Raw genomic sequence first — 16,079 nt, 5'->3', positions numbered from 1 at the left:
TCTCGAACTGCATCCCTAGGTACGTGAGCCTCTGGGTCGGAGTCAGAGTGGATTTGGGCAGATTGACCAGCCACCCGAATTGGGCTAGAGTGGCGAGAGTGAGCGAGACACTCCGCTGACAGTCTGCGCTGGATGAAGCCTTGACTAGAAGGTCGTCCAGGTAAGGAATCACTGCCAACCCCTGGAGGTGCAGAACCGCAATCACTGCTGCCATGACCTTGGTGAATACCCGAGGGGCCGTGGCTAACCCGAAGGGGAGAGCCACGAATTGGAAATGTTCCTCTCCGATTGCAAAACTTAGCCAACGCTGGTGTGAAACTGCAATTGGCACATGCAGGTAGGCATCTCTGATGTCGATGGATGCCAGGAAATCCCCTTGGGTCATTGAAGCAATGACTGACCGCAGAGACTCCATGCGAAAATGCCGCACCTGAACATGCTTGTTGAGAAGCTTGAGATCCAGGATGGGCCGGAAAAAAACGTCCTTCTTGGGGACTAGGAAGAGATTTGAGTAGAAACCTCTGAACCGTTCCCGGGCGGGAACCGGTACAATTACTCCGTTGGCCTGCAAGGATGCCACGGCCTGAGAGAAGGCGGCAGCCTTGGAACAGGGGGGAGTTGACAGAAAAAAATCTATTTGGCGGGCTGGAAGAGAATTCTATCCTGTAGCCGTGGGAGATGACATCCCGCACCCACTGATCGGAGACGTGTTGAAACCACACGTCGCCAAAGTGGGAGAGCCTGCCACCGACTAAGGACGTTGCTGGCGCGGACAGATAGTCAAGAGGAGGCTGCCTTAGTGGCAGCAGCTCCTGCGGACTTCTGTGGACGCGCCTTTGTGCGCCACTTGGATTTTTGGTCCTTGGCTGAGTTAATGGACGAGGCCGAGGGCTTAGAGGATGACCAGTTGGAGGAACGAAAGGAACGAAACCTCGACTGGTTCCTACCCTGGGCAGGTTTCCTGGTTTTGGTTTGTGGCATGGAAGTACTCTTCCCGCCAGTAGCTTCCTTAATAATTCCATCCAGTTGTTCACCGAATAGCCTGGACCCAGCAAAAGGGAGTCCAGCAAGGTAGTTCTTTGAAGAAGCATCTGCCTTCCACTCTCGAAGCCACAAGATCCTGCGGATAGCGAGGGAATTAGCCGAAGCCACCGCAGTGCGGTGAGAAGCCTCCAGCATGGCAGACATGGCATAGGATGAAAAAGCGGAAGCTTGGGAAGTTAAGGCAACCATTTCGGGCATAGATTCCCTGGCGAGGGAATGCATCTCCTCTAGAGAAGCAGAGATGGCTTTGAGAGCCCACACTGCTGCAAAAGATGGGGAGAACGAGGCCCCTGCCGCCTCATATACAGATTTGGCCAGAAGGTCAACCTGGCGGTCAGTGGAATCCTTAAGAGAGGTGCCATCAGCCACTGATACAACGGTCCGGGCTGAGAGTCTAGACACCAGGGGGTCTACCTTTGGTGAATGAGCCCACTCCTTGACCACCTCAGGTGGAAAGGGAAAACGGTCATCAGAACCACGCTTTGGGAAGAGTTTGTCAGGACAGGCCCTAGGCTTGGTCACAGCAGCCTGAAAACTGGAGTGGTTAAAGAACACACTCTTTGTCCTCTTAGGCAAGGTAAACTGGTGCTTTTCTGCCAGAGAGGGTTGCTCCTCTGATACTGGCGGATTGAGGTCCAGTACAGAATTAATGGACGCAATCAAATCACTGACATCTGAGTCACTTTCGGACAGATCAATGGGGCACATGGAGGTAGCCTCCGAGCCCCCAGTAAAGGCATCCTCCTCGTCCCGCGAGGAAGGGGAGGGAGCCCTACGTCTCCTCTTAGGACGACGGGGTCTGGGACCAGATGAAGAATCCTCTGTGAGCTCCGCTGAAAGAGCCCTAGCAGCATAGGCACCCTGTGAAGGGGACTGATGCATGTTCAGCAAAGTCCGGGACAGCTGTCCCATGGAATCGGCAAAAGACTGGGAGATTGACCTAGAGAAGGATTCTACCCAAGCCGGGGATTCAGCCACAGGAGCCGGAGCAGCCGGAGAGACCACTGGGGGTGCGATTCCAGGCTGAGGCATCGTCAGGTTAGAGCAGGCATCACAATGTGGATATGTGCTCGGTTCAGGCAGCACGAGCTTACATGCAGTGCATACTGAATACAGCCTTGGAGCCTTGCTCCTCGTGTGAGACATGCTGCTGAAGTGGGGGCTCTGCCAGAGTGACCCCCAGAGAGTATATACTGAGGCCCACAACAAGAGGTTGTGGCTTACCAGACCGCTGGAGCGGTGTTGTGTGCCCTCCAGATCCCGAAGCCCGGACCCCCAAGCACCTCAGCAGGGATCCTGCAGCCAGTGCTGATCGCAGAGAAAACGCTGATAAAATGGCGCCGGAGCGAGGAGAGGGGGCGGGACCAATCCTGAGAGCGGGATCTGGAGGGCCAAAGAGACTTACAGGGGAGGAGACATGTACCCAGTGAGGAGTGTCCCTCCCCTGTGCAGAACTAGCGCTGGGCGGAGCCGCACTGTCCCTCTGCATGAATGACATGCGAGGGCAGTGAAACCGAAAGTAGGCCTCCGGCGAGTCCGGGGCCTAAATTTGAGCGGTGCGGCCGGCGCGCAGGCACCATCGGCGCGGTTCTCAGGCGACAGCCAGAGAACCGGCCGGAAATGTCAGAAAACTCACTCAGCACACTCTCCCAACATAATAAAGTACAGGGACCCCCAATATATAAACGTCTCAGGTACTTAGCTTGCTGAGACGCAGGGTTCCAAGTCCCTGGGGATGAGTGCTCCGTCCAGCAGGATCCTGAAGGGCTGCGGATGGAGACCAGTCTCCTGCAAAGCATGGAGAACCGTGCTGGCTTCCACTTCAAGCCAGAGCCCGAGGGATGGTGAAGGAGCGCGGCATGTAAGGCTCCAGCCTTGGAATCAACCTTAACAGCACCGCCGACACAGTGGAGTGAGAAGGGACATGCCGGGGGTCCAGACTTGGACCCGCTTTTCTTCAAACTCTTTCCAAAAATGAAAAATCAGATGAGAATGCATGTGTGGATGTATGCCTTCTGAACACAAAGTAATGAACTGGCTAGATCTGGTTCTCCAGGGGGTGTATAGGCTCAGAGGGAGGAGCTACACATTTGAGTGTAGTACTTTGTGTGTCCTCCGGAGGCAGAAGCTATACACCCAATGTCTGGGTCTCCCATAGGAACGATAAAGAAAAACAAATTTGCATGGGAGGCAAATCAAGCCCTCGCACAGCGCAATATCCCAAAAATCTAAAACATTACAGCTCACGCAAACATTTTTTTTTCCACCACTTAAATAAAACAAAAACTATATACAATTGGTATCCACAGAATCGCAATGACCTGGAGAACCACACTGCCAGGTCAGTTTCATGGTAAAATGAAAGCTGTAAAACAAAAAACCCAACAACCCAAAAAACAATTGCAGATTTTTCCTTTTTTAGCCATTTTGCCATATTTGGAATTTTTTCCCAGCTTACCATTACATCATATGATAAAATGGATGGAGGCATTTAAAAGTACAACTGCACATATCGATGTAAAAATAAAAAAAATAAAAAGTTATGACTTAGAATAAAAGGAGAAAAAAAAAAAAAATCTGACCCTTAAGGGGTTAAATTACTTTCGACTACAGAGACATTTCAAGAGTGCAAACACTAGCTCGTAAATGTTTGGGTGCACTTTTTTCCAGACGGATTCAATCTGAAAAAGTGCGAATAACCACTACAAAGTCACCTTAAAAATACAGCTTGCAGGCAGGAGGTTATACAGTAGAGCAGGAGCAGCCAAGTAGACTGATATGTAGCTTTATGAGAAAATATTCACTATTACCCGAGTTATCCTTTAAAGGGAACCTGTCACCACTTTTTTGGTGTATAAGCTGCGGCCACCACCGGGCTCTTATATACAGCATTCTAACATGCTGTATATAAGAGCCCAGGCCGCTGTGAGAACATAAAAAAGAGAATTTTGTTACTTACCGTAAATTATTTTTCTTATAGTTCCGTATTGGGAGACCCAGACCATGGGTGTTTAGCTTCTGCCTCCGGAGGACACACAAAGTACTACACTTAAAAGTGTAGCTCCTCCCTCTGAGCTTATACACCCCCTCGTAGCCAGTCCTAGCCAGTTTACTGCAAAAGCTGAAGGAGAATAGCCACCCACAAGTAGAACCGAGTAAGAACCAGAACAACCGGAGACTCGGTCCACGACAACAGCCGGTGATAACACACGGAACAAGAAAATTGCCAACAGGCAACAGGGAGGGAGCTGGGTCTCCCAATACGGAACTATAAGAAAAAGAATTTACTATAAGTAACAAAATTCTCTTTTTCTTTATCGTTCCTTTGGGAGACCCAGACCATGGGACGTTCCAAAGCTGTCCCTGGGTGGGAATAAACAGAAAAAACTAAGAAGTAGGCGGAGCCTAACTTCACAAATGGGCGACAGCCGCCTGAAGGATGAGTCTGCCCAAGCTCGCATCTGCCGAAGCATGAGCATGCACTTGGTAGTGCTTCGAAAAGGTATGCAGGCTAGTCCAAGTGGCAGCCTGACAGACTTGTTGAGCCGTAGCCTGGTGCCTAAAAGCCCAAGAGGCACTGACAGCTCTGGTCGAGTGTGCTTTGATCCCCGGCGGGGGAGGCACGTGAGTACTCTGGAAGGCGTCCGAAATGGTCGATCTAATACAACGGGCCAAGGTCGGCTTAGAAGCAGAGAGACCCTTGCGCCGCCCTGTGGTTAGCACAAAAAGAGAGGTGCACCACCTAAGCGCAGCGGTGCGAGCCACATAAATCCGGAGAGCACGCACCAGATCTAGAGTATGCAGCGCTTTCTCAAAGTGATGAACAGGGGCCGGACAGAAGGAAGGCAAGGAAATATCCTGGTTAAGGTGGAAGGGAGAGACCACCTTAGGAAGAAAGTCCGGGGTCGGACGGAGAACTACCTTGTCTTGGTGAAAAACCAAAAAAGGTGACTCCGAGGAGAGCGCAGCCAAATCAGAGACTCTCCTGAGAGAAGTTATGGCAACTAGAAAGGCCACCTTTTGAGAAAGACGATACAAAGAAACCTCCCTAAGGGGCTCGAAAGGGGGTTTCTGCAATACCGTGAGGACCAAGTTAAGGTCCCAGGGATCCAAGGGCCGCCGATAAGGCGGAATGATGTGAGACGCACCTTGCATGAAGGTGCGGACCTGAGCCAGCCGGGCGAGACGCCGCTGGAACAGCACTGATAGAGCTGAGACTTTTCCCTTGAGAGAGTTGAGGGACAGTCCTAGCTGCAGACCGGACTGTAAAAAAGACAGAAGGGTCGGCAAAGAGAATGGCCAAGGAGAATGGCCGGAAGAGCAACACCAGGAGAGGAAAATTTTCCAAGTCCTGTGATAGATCTTGACGGAGGAAGACTTACGGGCCCGAGTCATAGTGGAGATGACTTCAGGAGGAATACCAGAAGCCGTCAAAATCCAGGACTCAAGAGCCATGCCGTCAATTTGAGTGCCGCAGAATTCGGGCGGAAAAACGGACCTTGCGAGAGCAGGTCTGGACGGTCCGGAAGATGCCACGGCATCTCCACGGACAGTTGGAGCAGGTCCGGATACCAAGCTCGCCTGGGCCAGTCCGGTGCAATGAGGATGACTCGACGGCCCTCCATTCTGATCTTGCGCAGGACTCTGGGCAAGAGAGCTAGAGGGGGAAACACGTAGGACAGACAAAACTGGGACCAGTCTTGAACCAGAGCGTCCGCGGCGAAGGCCTGAGGATCGTGGGAGCGAGCCACGTAAACCGGAACCTTGTTGTTGTGACGGGATGCCATTAGGTCCACGTCCGGAGTGCCCCACTCGCGGCAGATTGACTGAAACACTGCCGGGTGCAGGGACCACTCGCCACCGTCCACGGATTGACGGCTGAGATAATCTGCCTCCCAGTTTTCTACGCCAGGGATGTGGACTGCGGATATGGTGGACTTGGAGTCCTCCGCCCATTGAAGAATGCGTTGGACCTCCAACATTGCCAGGCGGCTGCGTGTCCCGCCTTGGTGATTGATGTAGGCAACCGCTGTCGCGTTGTCTGACTGGACTCGAATGTGCCTGCCCGCCAACAGGTGGTGAAAGGCTAGGAGAGCTAGAAGCACAGCTCTGGTTTCCAGCACCTTGATTGAAAGGGCTGACTCGGACGGAGTCCAAGTGCCCTGTGCTCTGTGGTGAAGATGTACCGCTCCCCAGCCGGATAGGCTGGCATCCGTGGTGAGAATCACCCAGGACGGAGTCAGGAAGGAGCGCCCTTGGGACAGGGAGAGGGGTCGAAGCCTCCACTGAAGAGAGCTCCTGGTCCGTGGCGACAGAGCCACTAACCTCTGTAAGGAGGAAGGCCGCTTGTCCCAACAGCGGAGAATGTCCAGCTGCAGAGGACGCAGATGGAACTGGGCAAAGGGAACCGCCTCCATGGAGGCCACCATTTGACCCAGCACCTGCATCAGGCGCCTGAGGGAATAACGGCGGGGCCTCAGGAGAGAGCGCACCGCTAGCCGGAGAGACTGCTGTTTGATTAAGGGCAACTTCACAAGTGTCGGCAAAGTCTCGAACTGCATCCCTAGGTACGCGAGACTCTGGGTCGGAGTCAGAGTGGATTTGGGAAGATTGACAATCCACCCGAATTGGGCTAGGGTGGCGAGAGTGAGCGAAACACTCCGCTGACAGTCTGCGCTGGATGTACCCTTGACCAGAAGGTCGTCCAGATAAGGAAGCACTGCTAACCCCTGGAGGTGCAGGACCGCAATCACTGCCGCCATGACCTTGGTGAATACCCGAGGGGCCGTGGCTAACCCGAAGGGGAGAGCCACGAATTGGAAATGATCCTCTCCTAACCAACGCTGATGTGACACTGCAATTGGCACATGTAGATAGGAGTCTCTGATGTCGATGGACGCCAGGAACTCCCCTTGGGTCATAGAGGCAATGACTGATCGCAGAGACTCCATGCGAAAATGCCGCCCCCGGACATGCTTGTTGAGAAGCTTGAGATCCAGGATGGGCCGGAAGGTACAGTCCTTTTTTGGAACTAGGAAGAGATTTGAGTAGAAACCTCTGAACCGTTCCTGAGCGGGAACTGGGACAATCACTCCGTTTGCCTGGAAGGACGCCACGGCCTGCGAGAAGGCGGCGGCCTTGGAGTAGGGGGGAGTTGAGAGAAAAAAATCTGTTTGGAGGGCTGGAAGAGAATTCTATCCTGTAGCCGTGAGATATGATGTCTCTCACCCACTGATCGGAGACTTGCTTTAACCAAGCGTCGCCAAAGTGGGAGAGCCTGCCACCGACTAAGGACGTGGTTGGAGCGGGCCGAGAGTCATGAGGAAGCTGTCTTAGTGGCAGAACCTCCTGCGGTCTTCTGCGGACGCGCTTTTGGGCGCCAGTTGGATTTCTGATCCTTGGCTGAGTTAGCGGACGAGGCGGAAGGCTTAGAGGATGACCAGTTGGAGGAACGAAAGGAACGAAACCTCGATTGATTCCTACCCTGGGCGGGTTTCCTGGTCTTGGTTTGTGGCATGGAAGTACTCTTCCCGCCAGTAGCTTCTTTAATGATTTCATCCAGCTGTTCACCAAACAGCCGTGAACCAGCAAAAGGGAGCCCAGCAAGAAACTTCTTGGAAGAAGCATCTGCCTTCCACTCTCGAAGCCACAAAATCCTGCGGATAACAAGAGAATTAGCTGAAGCCACCGCAGTGCGGTGAGCAGCCTCTAGCATGGCAGATATGGCATAGGATGAAAAAGCTGAAGCCTGAGCAGTTAAGGTAACCATCTCAGGCATAGATTCCTTGGTGAGGGAATGCATCTCCTCTAGAGAAGCAGAGATGGCTTTGAGAGCCCACACTGCTGCAAAAGTCGGGGAAAACGCGGCCCCCGCAGCTTCATACACAGATTTGGCCAGAAGGTCAATCTGACGGTCAGTGGAATCCTTAAGAGAGGTGCCGTCAGCCACCGACACAACGGTCCGGGCTGAGAGCCTAGACACCGGAGGGTCTACCTTTGGGGAGTGAGACCACTCCTTGACCACCTCAGGTGGAAATGGAAACCGGTCATCAGAACCACGCTTTGGAAAGCGTTTGTCAGGACAGGCCCTGGGTTTGGTCACAGCGGTCTGAAAACTGGAGTGGTTAAAGAACACACTCTTCACTCTCTTAGGCGAGGTAAACTGATGTTTTTCTGCCAAAGAGAGTTGCTCCTCTGACACTGGCGGATTGAGATCCAGCACAGAATTAATAGAAGCAATCAAATCACTAAGGTCCGAGTCACCCTCAGAGAACTCGATGGGATACATAGCCTCCGAGCCCCCAGTGAGGGCATCCTCCTCATCTTGAGAGTCAGCTCTTGAGACAGAGCCGTGGGATGGGGAGGGGGGGGGAAACCCTGCGCCTTCTCCTAGAAGGACGGGGTCTGGGATCAGATGATGAATCCTCCGTGAGCTCCGATGGATGGAGGTCAGAGGATAGGAGTCCTCTGTCAAGAGTATTAGAGGCACCCTGTGAGGGAGGCTGATGCATATTCATCAGAGTCCTGGACAAAAGTCCCATGGCCTCAGCAAATGACTGGGATATGGACCTAGAAAAGGACTCTACCCAGGCCGGGGGTTCAATCACAGGTGCAGCAGCAGCAGCCTGAGAGACCACTGGGGGTGAGACTCCAGGCTGTGGCACCGCCAAGTTAGAGCAACCATCACAGTGTGGATAAATGCTCGGCTCAGGCAGCAGGAGCTTCCATGCAGTGCATGCAGAACAAAGCTTTGGAGCCTTGCTCCTTGTGTGAAACATGCTGCTGGAGTGGGGGCTTTGCAGAGAATGAACCCCAGGGAGAATATACAGAGGTCCACAACCGGAGACCGGCTGTGGCTTACCAGACCGCTGAGCGCGGTGTTGTGTGCCCTCCAGATCCCGAAGCCCGGTCCCCCAGTGCGCAGCACCTCAGCAGAGATGCAGAATGCAGGATGTCCCAGAGCAGAGTGAACTCTGCCTGAGAAATGGAGGGGGCGGGACTAGGGGCGTTCCTATAAAAGAGCGGGAACTGGAGGGCTATAGAGACCTGCAGGGAAGGAGGGACGCCCCAGCAGTGGGGAGTGTCCCTTCCCTGTGTAGAACGGCCGCCGGGAGGAGCCGAACCTGTCCCTCTGCATGAGTGACATGTGAGGGCAGGAAAATGAAACTAGGCCTCCGGCGAAGCCGGGGACTAAATTTAAGCGGCGAGGCCGACAAGCAGGCACCATCGGCGCGGTTCTCAGGCAAAAGCTAGAGAACCCGCCGGAAAAGTTAAATCACATACAGCATACTCTCCCCTTACAATAAAGAACCGGGACCCCCAACATAAACGTCTCAGGTACTTAGCTGCTGAGACGCAGGGCCAGGTCCCTGGGGATGAGTGCTCCGGTCCAACAGAATCCTCAAGGGGCTGTGGATGGAGACCGGACTCCTGCCAGGCATGGAGACCGTGCTGGCTCCCACTTCAAGCCAGAGCCCAGAAGGGATGGTGAAGGAGCGCGGCATGTAAGGCTGCAGCCTTGTAAATCAACCTTAACAACACCGCCGACACAGTGGGGTGAGAAGGGACATGCCGGGAGTCCAGACATGGACTCGCTTTTCTTCAAACTCTTTCCAAAAGTCAAACAAATCAGATGAGAATGCATGTGTGGATGTATGCCTCCTGAATACAAAGCAATGAACTGGCTAGGACTGGCTACCAGGGGGTGTATAAGCTCAGAGGGAGGAGCTACACTTTTAAGTGTAGTACTTTGTGTGTCCTCCGGAGGCAGAAGCTAAACACCCATGGTATGGGTCTCCCAAAGGAACGATAAAGAAAAAACACTTTATAATACTTACCTAAGGGTCACGTGCGGTTGGCCATATGGGCGTCTCCGTTGTCCGGCGCCGGCTCTTTCGGCCATCTTTGTTCTCCTCCTTCTCTAGCCGCGGTGCATGACGCATCCAACGTCATTCACACTCGCCGGCATTGAGGTCCTGCGCAGGCGCACTTTGATTTGCCCTGAGCAGGGCAGATCAAAGTAATGTAGTGCGCCTGCACAGGATCGGCGAGTGTGTATGACGTAGACGCGTCCTGCACACAGGCTTCAGAAGAAGGACGGAGATGTCTGAAAGAGGCGGCGCCAGCACCGGAGAACAGAGACGCCCATATGGCCAACCGAGCGACCGTTAGGTAAGTATTATAAAGTGTTTATGTTCTCACAGCGGCCTGGGCTCTTATATGCAGCATATTAGAATGCTGTATAAGAGTGCGGTGGTGGTGGCCACAGTTTATACAGCAAAAAAGTGGTGACAGGTTCCCTTTAAACCTCTGTCTGACAATTTCAGTCTGATGGGCGGGCCCTATCAGTGACTGACAGCTTTCCTTACATACATAGCCAGCTGTCAGTCACTAATAGGACCACCCACCGGATTGAGATTCCCAGATAGACAGATTTAAATTGTGAAAACTCATGTTATACTAAATATTATCCCACAAAACTATATGTCAATCTGTTCCACTCCCCCTGCTCTATAATATGGTGTCTTTAGATTGGACAGCATTTTTATGGTGAAAGGTCCCTTTAAATAAAAATCCCATCAGTGAAGTCCCTTCAGGAAAAACACCGCCAGCATTTTGCTGAAGAGTCTTCATAGGTGTATGAAAAGATATCGTGTGCACAAAACTGGAGTCATACAACCATCTATAACCTGCAGTAAACTCCGCACCTACCATTCCCAACTTGAGGAGCGATTGCTTCTGCTTCAGGCCAGGGGGAATTCTTGAAGAAACGTTCAGTTAACTTTGTCCAGCTGCAATGAGAGATCAGTAAGTCAGTGTGGACTAATGGTGCTAGTGTGGGCCCATGAGGGTAGCAGCTGCAAAAAGACAAGTCCTAAGCATCTGGTATATGACCTGTCATGCTGCAGCACATCTTTACCTGTTCTCATAGATATCTTGGATCTCGTACACCTTCTGGTCGATGACATCACTGGACACCCGGCTGGCTTGTAGCTCATAAACCTTCTGGTCAATCAGGTCAGACACGGTCTTGTGGAAGTACTGAATAAAGTTCTTAATCACCTCGGGGATGACCTGGTAGGTTTGCTGCTCATACTGGCGTTCATATGCCAGGTCCTGCTTGGGGTCACCTGTGATGGAAAGTGAAAATGACGACATTTAATAGTTCTCACATACTAGTTTTGGTGGGATACGTGGACATGCCTCTAGGACATATTGTGCAGTTAATGACCCGCTATACACAATTTGCTGCTGCTTTTATAGCAGCATGATGTGGCGAAACAAATGTCAGATGAATCTGATGATATGGGGGGGCGGGAGTAACTAATCCGTGAAACTGTGGCTCATTGGGCATCGCCTTGTCATCCTCATGATCTCATGGGAAATAAACCACCAACAGGAGTCTGACAAACATGCCAGACCGAACCGCGTGTGCACGTGTGTGAGGTCAGGAAGAATCCCACAAACAATTTCCTCCTCTTATTCCCACAACCATGTCTTTCTATTTTATTCTGTTGACATAGCAGTATGAGGCTTTTTTTTGTTGCAAGATGAGAAAAATACCAACAAAGGTGAGATGCTAAAAAAAAAATAAATAAATATGCAATTCCAATTTTTTTTTAGCATTCATTGTGTTTTGGGTTTTTTTTTTAATCCCTTCAGCCCCAGGGCGTTTTCCGTTTTGTTTTTTTGCTCCCCTTCTTCCGAGAGCCGTAACTTATATTTTTCCGCCAATCTTGCCATATGAGGGCTTGTTTTTTGCAGGACGAGTTGTACTTTTAACCCTTTCACGACCGGCCGATTTTTCGCTTTCCGTTTTTTTTTTTCGCCATTCTTTTTCTGAGAGACGTAACTTTTTTATTTTTCAGTCAATATGGTCATGTGAGGGCTCATTTTTTGCGGAACGAGCTGTACTTTTAAATGAAACCATCAGTTTTACCATATTATGTACTAGAAAATGGCAAAAAAATTCCAAATGCTGAAAAATTGCAAAAAAAGTGCGATAGCACTATGGTTTTTGAGATATTTTATTCACTGTGTTCACTATATGGTAAAACTGATGTGTGGGTGTGATGCCTCAGGTCAGTGCGAGTTCGTAGACACCAAACATGTATAGGTTTACTTTTATATAAGGGGTTAAAAAAAAAATCGGAAGTTTGTCCGAAAAAAGTGGCGCACGTTTTACGCCATATTCCGTGACCCGTAGCGTTCTCATTTTTCGGGATCTTAGGCTCAATGACGGCTTATTTTTTCCGTCTCGAGCTGACGTTTTTAACGGTACCATTTTTGCGCAGATGCTACGTTTTGATCGCCTCTTATTGCATTTTGCGCAAAAGTTGTGGCGACAAAAAAACGTCGTTTTGGCGTTTGGAATTTTTTTGCCGCTACGCCGTTTACTGATCAGATTAATTGATTTTATATTTTGATAGATCGGGCGTTTCTGAACGCGGCGATACCAAATGTGTGTATATTTTTTATTTTTTTAACCCTTTAATTTTTAATGGGGCGAATGGGGGGTGATTTGAACTTTTAGGTTTTTTTGTTTTTTTTTAATTTTTTAAAACTTATTTTTTTACTTTTTTTTTTTATTTTACTAGTCCCCCTAGGGGGCTATTGCGATCAGCATTCCGATCGCTCTGCAGTATCTGCTGATCACAGCTGGAAGGCTGTAAACAGCAGATACGCTGTCTTTCTCTTTTGCTGTGCTCCGGGCACAGCGAAAGTGAAACCAATTCATGTGTAGTACAGGAGTCATCACATGACCCTGTACTACCATGGCAACTATCGGGAGTCACGTGATCGCGTCACGTGACTTCCGGTTTCGGCGGTAAGTAAAACTTTACCGCGATTGCGCTTATAATGGCGCTGTCATGTATTGACAGCGCCATTATAAGGGGTTAATCGGCACGAGCAGATAACGATTCTGCTCGTGCCTAGCAGGCACACATCTCAGCTGTGAAAATCAGCTGAGATGTGTGCCGATCGCGGCATGCTGCCGCCGGAGGACCGCGGGCAGTAAGATTATGTCATTTAGGACGTAATTTTACGGCCCGCGGTCGTTAAGGGGTTAAATGAAACCATAAGGCTAGGTTCACATTTCCGTCAATTTGTATCAGTCACAATCCGCGGCTCTGGTAAACAACGGAATCCGTTTGGTGGATTCCGTTGTTCCCATATACTTGTATGAGTGGCGGATTGTGACTGATGATGCTGCGTTGCATCCTCCGCAGTCGTGAAACGACTAACCGTCGGGCGACAGCATGTAGCGTTTTTTGAGCAGCGGAATCCTTTTGATTCCGCTGCGCATGCTCTCTCTCGGCGGCCGAACGATAAGCTGATCATCCGGCGGCCGACTGCTGTGAGCGATCGGCGGCTGATCACCCGGCGGCCGGCTGCTGTGAGCGATCAGCTGATCACTCTCTCTCTCACATTTTACAATGGAGTCCGACAATGAATTCCAATTCTTGTCATCCATTGTACAACGCATCAGTCACAAGCATCAAGCAACGCATGTGGACTGATGAAAAACAACGGAAATGTGAACCTAGCCTAAGTTTTACTATATGGTGTACTGGTAAACAGCAAAAAAATTCCAAGTGTGGAAAAACTGCAAAACAAGTGTGATCACACAATAGTTTTTGGGATCTTTTATTCACAGTGTTCACCGTATGGTAAAACTGATGTGTCACTGTGATGCCTGAGATCGGTGCGAGTTTGAAGACACCAAACATGTATAGGTTTACTTGTATCTAAGGGATTAAAAATAACTCACAAGTTTGTCCAATAAAAGTGGCGCACGTTTTGCGCAATTTTCCAAAACCCGTAGCGTTCTCGTTTTCCGGGATGGCTTATTTTTTGCTTCTCGAGCTGACGTTTCTAATGGTACCAAAATTTTGCGCAGATGCTACTTTTTGTTCGCCTGTTATTGGATTTTGCGCAAAACTTGCAGTGACCAAAAAACGTAATTTTGGTGTTTGGAATTTTTTTGCCGCTACGCCGTTTACTGATCAGATTAATTGATTTTACAGTTTGATAGATCATGCGTTTCTGAACGCGGCAATACCAAATGTGTATATTTTTTTAACCCTTTGATTTTCAATGGGGCGAAAGGGGGGTGATTTGAACTTTTAGGTTTTTGGTTTTTTTTATTTTTTAAAACTTTTTTTTTTATTTTACTATTCCCCCTAGGGGGCTATAGCGATCAACAATCCGAACGCTCTGCCCTATCTGTAGATCTCAGCTACAGAGCCGAGATCTGCAGATACGCTGCTTTACTGTCCGTGCTGGCACTATGCCGGCACTGAGAGAAAGTGACTCATGTTAGCTACAGGCATCACATGACCCTGTGCTACCATGGCAACCACCAAAAGTCACGTGATCATGCACGTGACTTCTGGTGGGGGGCGGCAGTAAGTAAAAATAATGTCCGCGCGCATATACATCTCGCTGCCAGACTTTGACAACAAGATGTAAGGGGTTAAAAGTTGCGGGTGAAATGAGATTCCACTCATAACTTGCAGGCACACATGTCAGATGTTGAAAAGAGCTGATATGTGCGCGGATTGCTGCAACCTGCCCATGGCAGGGGGCGGGGATTAACCTCACACAATCCATGATGGATATATCCATCATTGGTCGTGAAGGTGTTAAAGGGAATCAACCACCAGGATTTTCCTATATAACCTAAAGCCAGTGCTATACTGGCACTATCAGGCTGATTCTATACATACCTGTAGTGGTCAGCTCGGATGTATAAGTTTTGAAACCCAAGAAAGTAAAGTTTATATAATCATCAGCTTCTTGAGTGACAGCAGCTGAGGATCAGATAATATCTGGGGGGGGGGTATTCATACTTATGCTAATTCTAACGGGGGAGGGGATAAGTATTATACAATCGACCTAGCAGGACTTGTGATGAGGTCATACCCATGTGACCAGAAGGGGCATGGCCTCAGCCAACAAAGCAGATACCAGCCGGTCACATGGGTATGACCTCACCATAAGTCCCGCTAGGCCGATTGTATAATACTTATGCTAATTCTAGAGGGGGGGGCATAACTATGACTACCCCCAGATATTATCTGATCCTCAGCTGCTGTCACTCAAGAAGCTGATGATTTTATAAACTTTACTTTCTTGGATTTTAAAACATAAACATCCGAGCTGACCACTACAGGTATGTACAGACTCAGCCTGATAGTGCCAGTATAGCACTGCCTTTAGGTTACATAGGACCCTATGTCGGTTATTGTCACACTGACAGCGCTGCAGCCAATCACTGATGATCACCACTGAGCTCACGATTGGCTGCAGCGCTGACACCAGGAGTGAAGAGCCAGCACTTGGGAGGATGGACGGTTTGGTCATTTATCACAAGCTGCAGCATGAGGAGGAGGAAACCCTCAGTGTTATCCCCGGGGTAGGACACGGCTGCTGCTCCTACCTGTGTGCATGTCATAGTCCGCCTGGTAGCTGTACGGATCATACTGAGTCTACGGAAAAACAGATCAGAGAGACATGAGGACAAACGGCAGCTCATCCACACACAACACAACAGCCGTAAAGCAAGCACACCGGGCTCCTCACACTGCTTACGTCATCACGCCTCCCATGGCCACTCGCATCGTAATCTTCGTACGACATGATGAGGGCTGCAGACCGACCACCGGCAGCGCGCACAGGGAGAAGGAGAGCGCCACTTCCGGCGACGCGCACTTCCTGTGACGCGTCATCCAATCACCGCCATTGTTACATTCGAGTTTTCACGAGAATTTTTGTTATCCTGTGTCTGATTGGCTGAGGTCGGTCACGCGTGTTGGATGTCGTTCTCGTGTGTAGCCGGGTTTAGCACATGGAACTGGCTGTTCTGGTGGCAGAAGCGCTGCCCGATCACCAGCACTGCCCATACACTTACCATAAGGGGCGGTCATAGTGCTGGAAAATGAAAACTGTTCATCCATCCAGGCGGCCTACTTAAAGGGGGTGTCCTACTTTACAGGCTATGTCCACACTGAGGTTTTGACGATGCTGAAGTT

The 16,079-nt window shown here is 50.2% G+C and overlaps 1 protein-coding gene across 2 annotated transcripts in view; it reads right to left on the bottom strand.

The window, feature by feature from the left end:
* EIF3L (eukaryotic translation initiation factor 3 subunit L) overlaps positions 1-15,747 on the bottom strand; it is a 45,389-nt gene extending 29,642 nt beyond the window's left edge. The window contains exons 1-4 of one of the 2 annotated variants that reach the window (XM_075321806.1): positions 15,640-15,747; positions 15,488-15,536; positions 10,964-11,174; positions 10,756-10,835 (exon numbers count right to left, since the gene is read on the bottom strand). In XM_075321806.1, the coding sequence (XP_075177921.1) occupies positions 10,756-10,835; positions 10,964-11,174; positions 15,488-15,536; positions 15,640-15,687 (388 nt within the window). In that variant the 5' untranslated portion in view covers positions 15,688-15,747. Of the gene's footprint in view, positions 1-10,755; positions 10,836-10,963; positions 11,175-15,487; positions 15,537-15,630 lie in introns of both variants that reach the window. The other variant, XM_075321805.1, reaches the window with a different exon arrangement.
* Between the last annotated feature and the right edge of the window lie 332 nt (positions 15,748-16,079).

This window comes from Anomaloglossus baeobatrachus, chromosome 8 (genome assembly GCF_048569485.1).
Source record: "Anomaloglossus baeobatrachus isolate aAnoBae1 chromosome 8, aAnoBae1.hap1, whole genome shotgun sequence".
Taxonomy (NCBI): Eukaryota; Metazoa; Chordata; class Amphibia; order Anura; family Aromobatidae; genus Anomaloglossus; species Anomaloglossus baeobatrachus.
The sequence above is the reverse complement of the archived record's forward strand: the minus strand, read 5'-3'. Positions and strand labels throughout refer to the sequence as shown.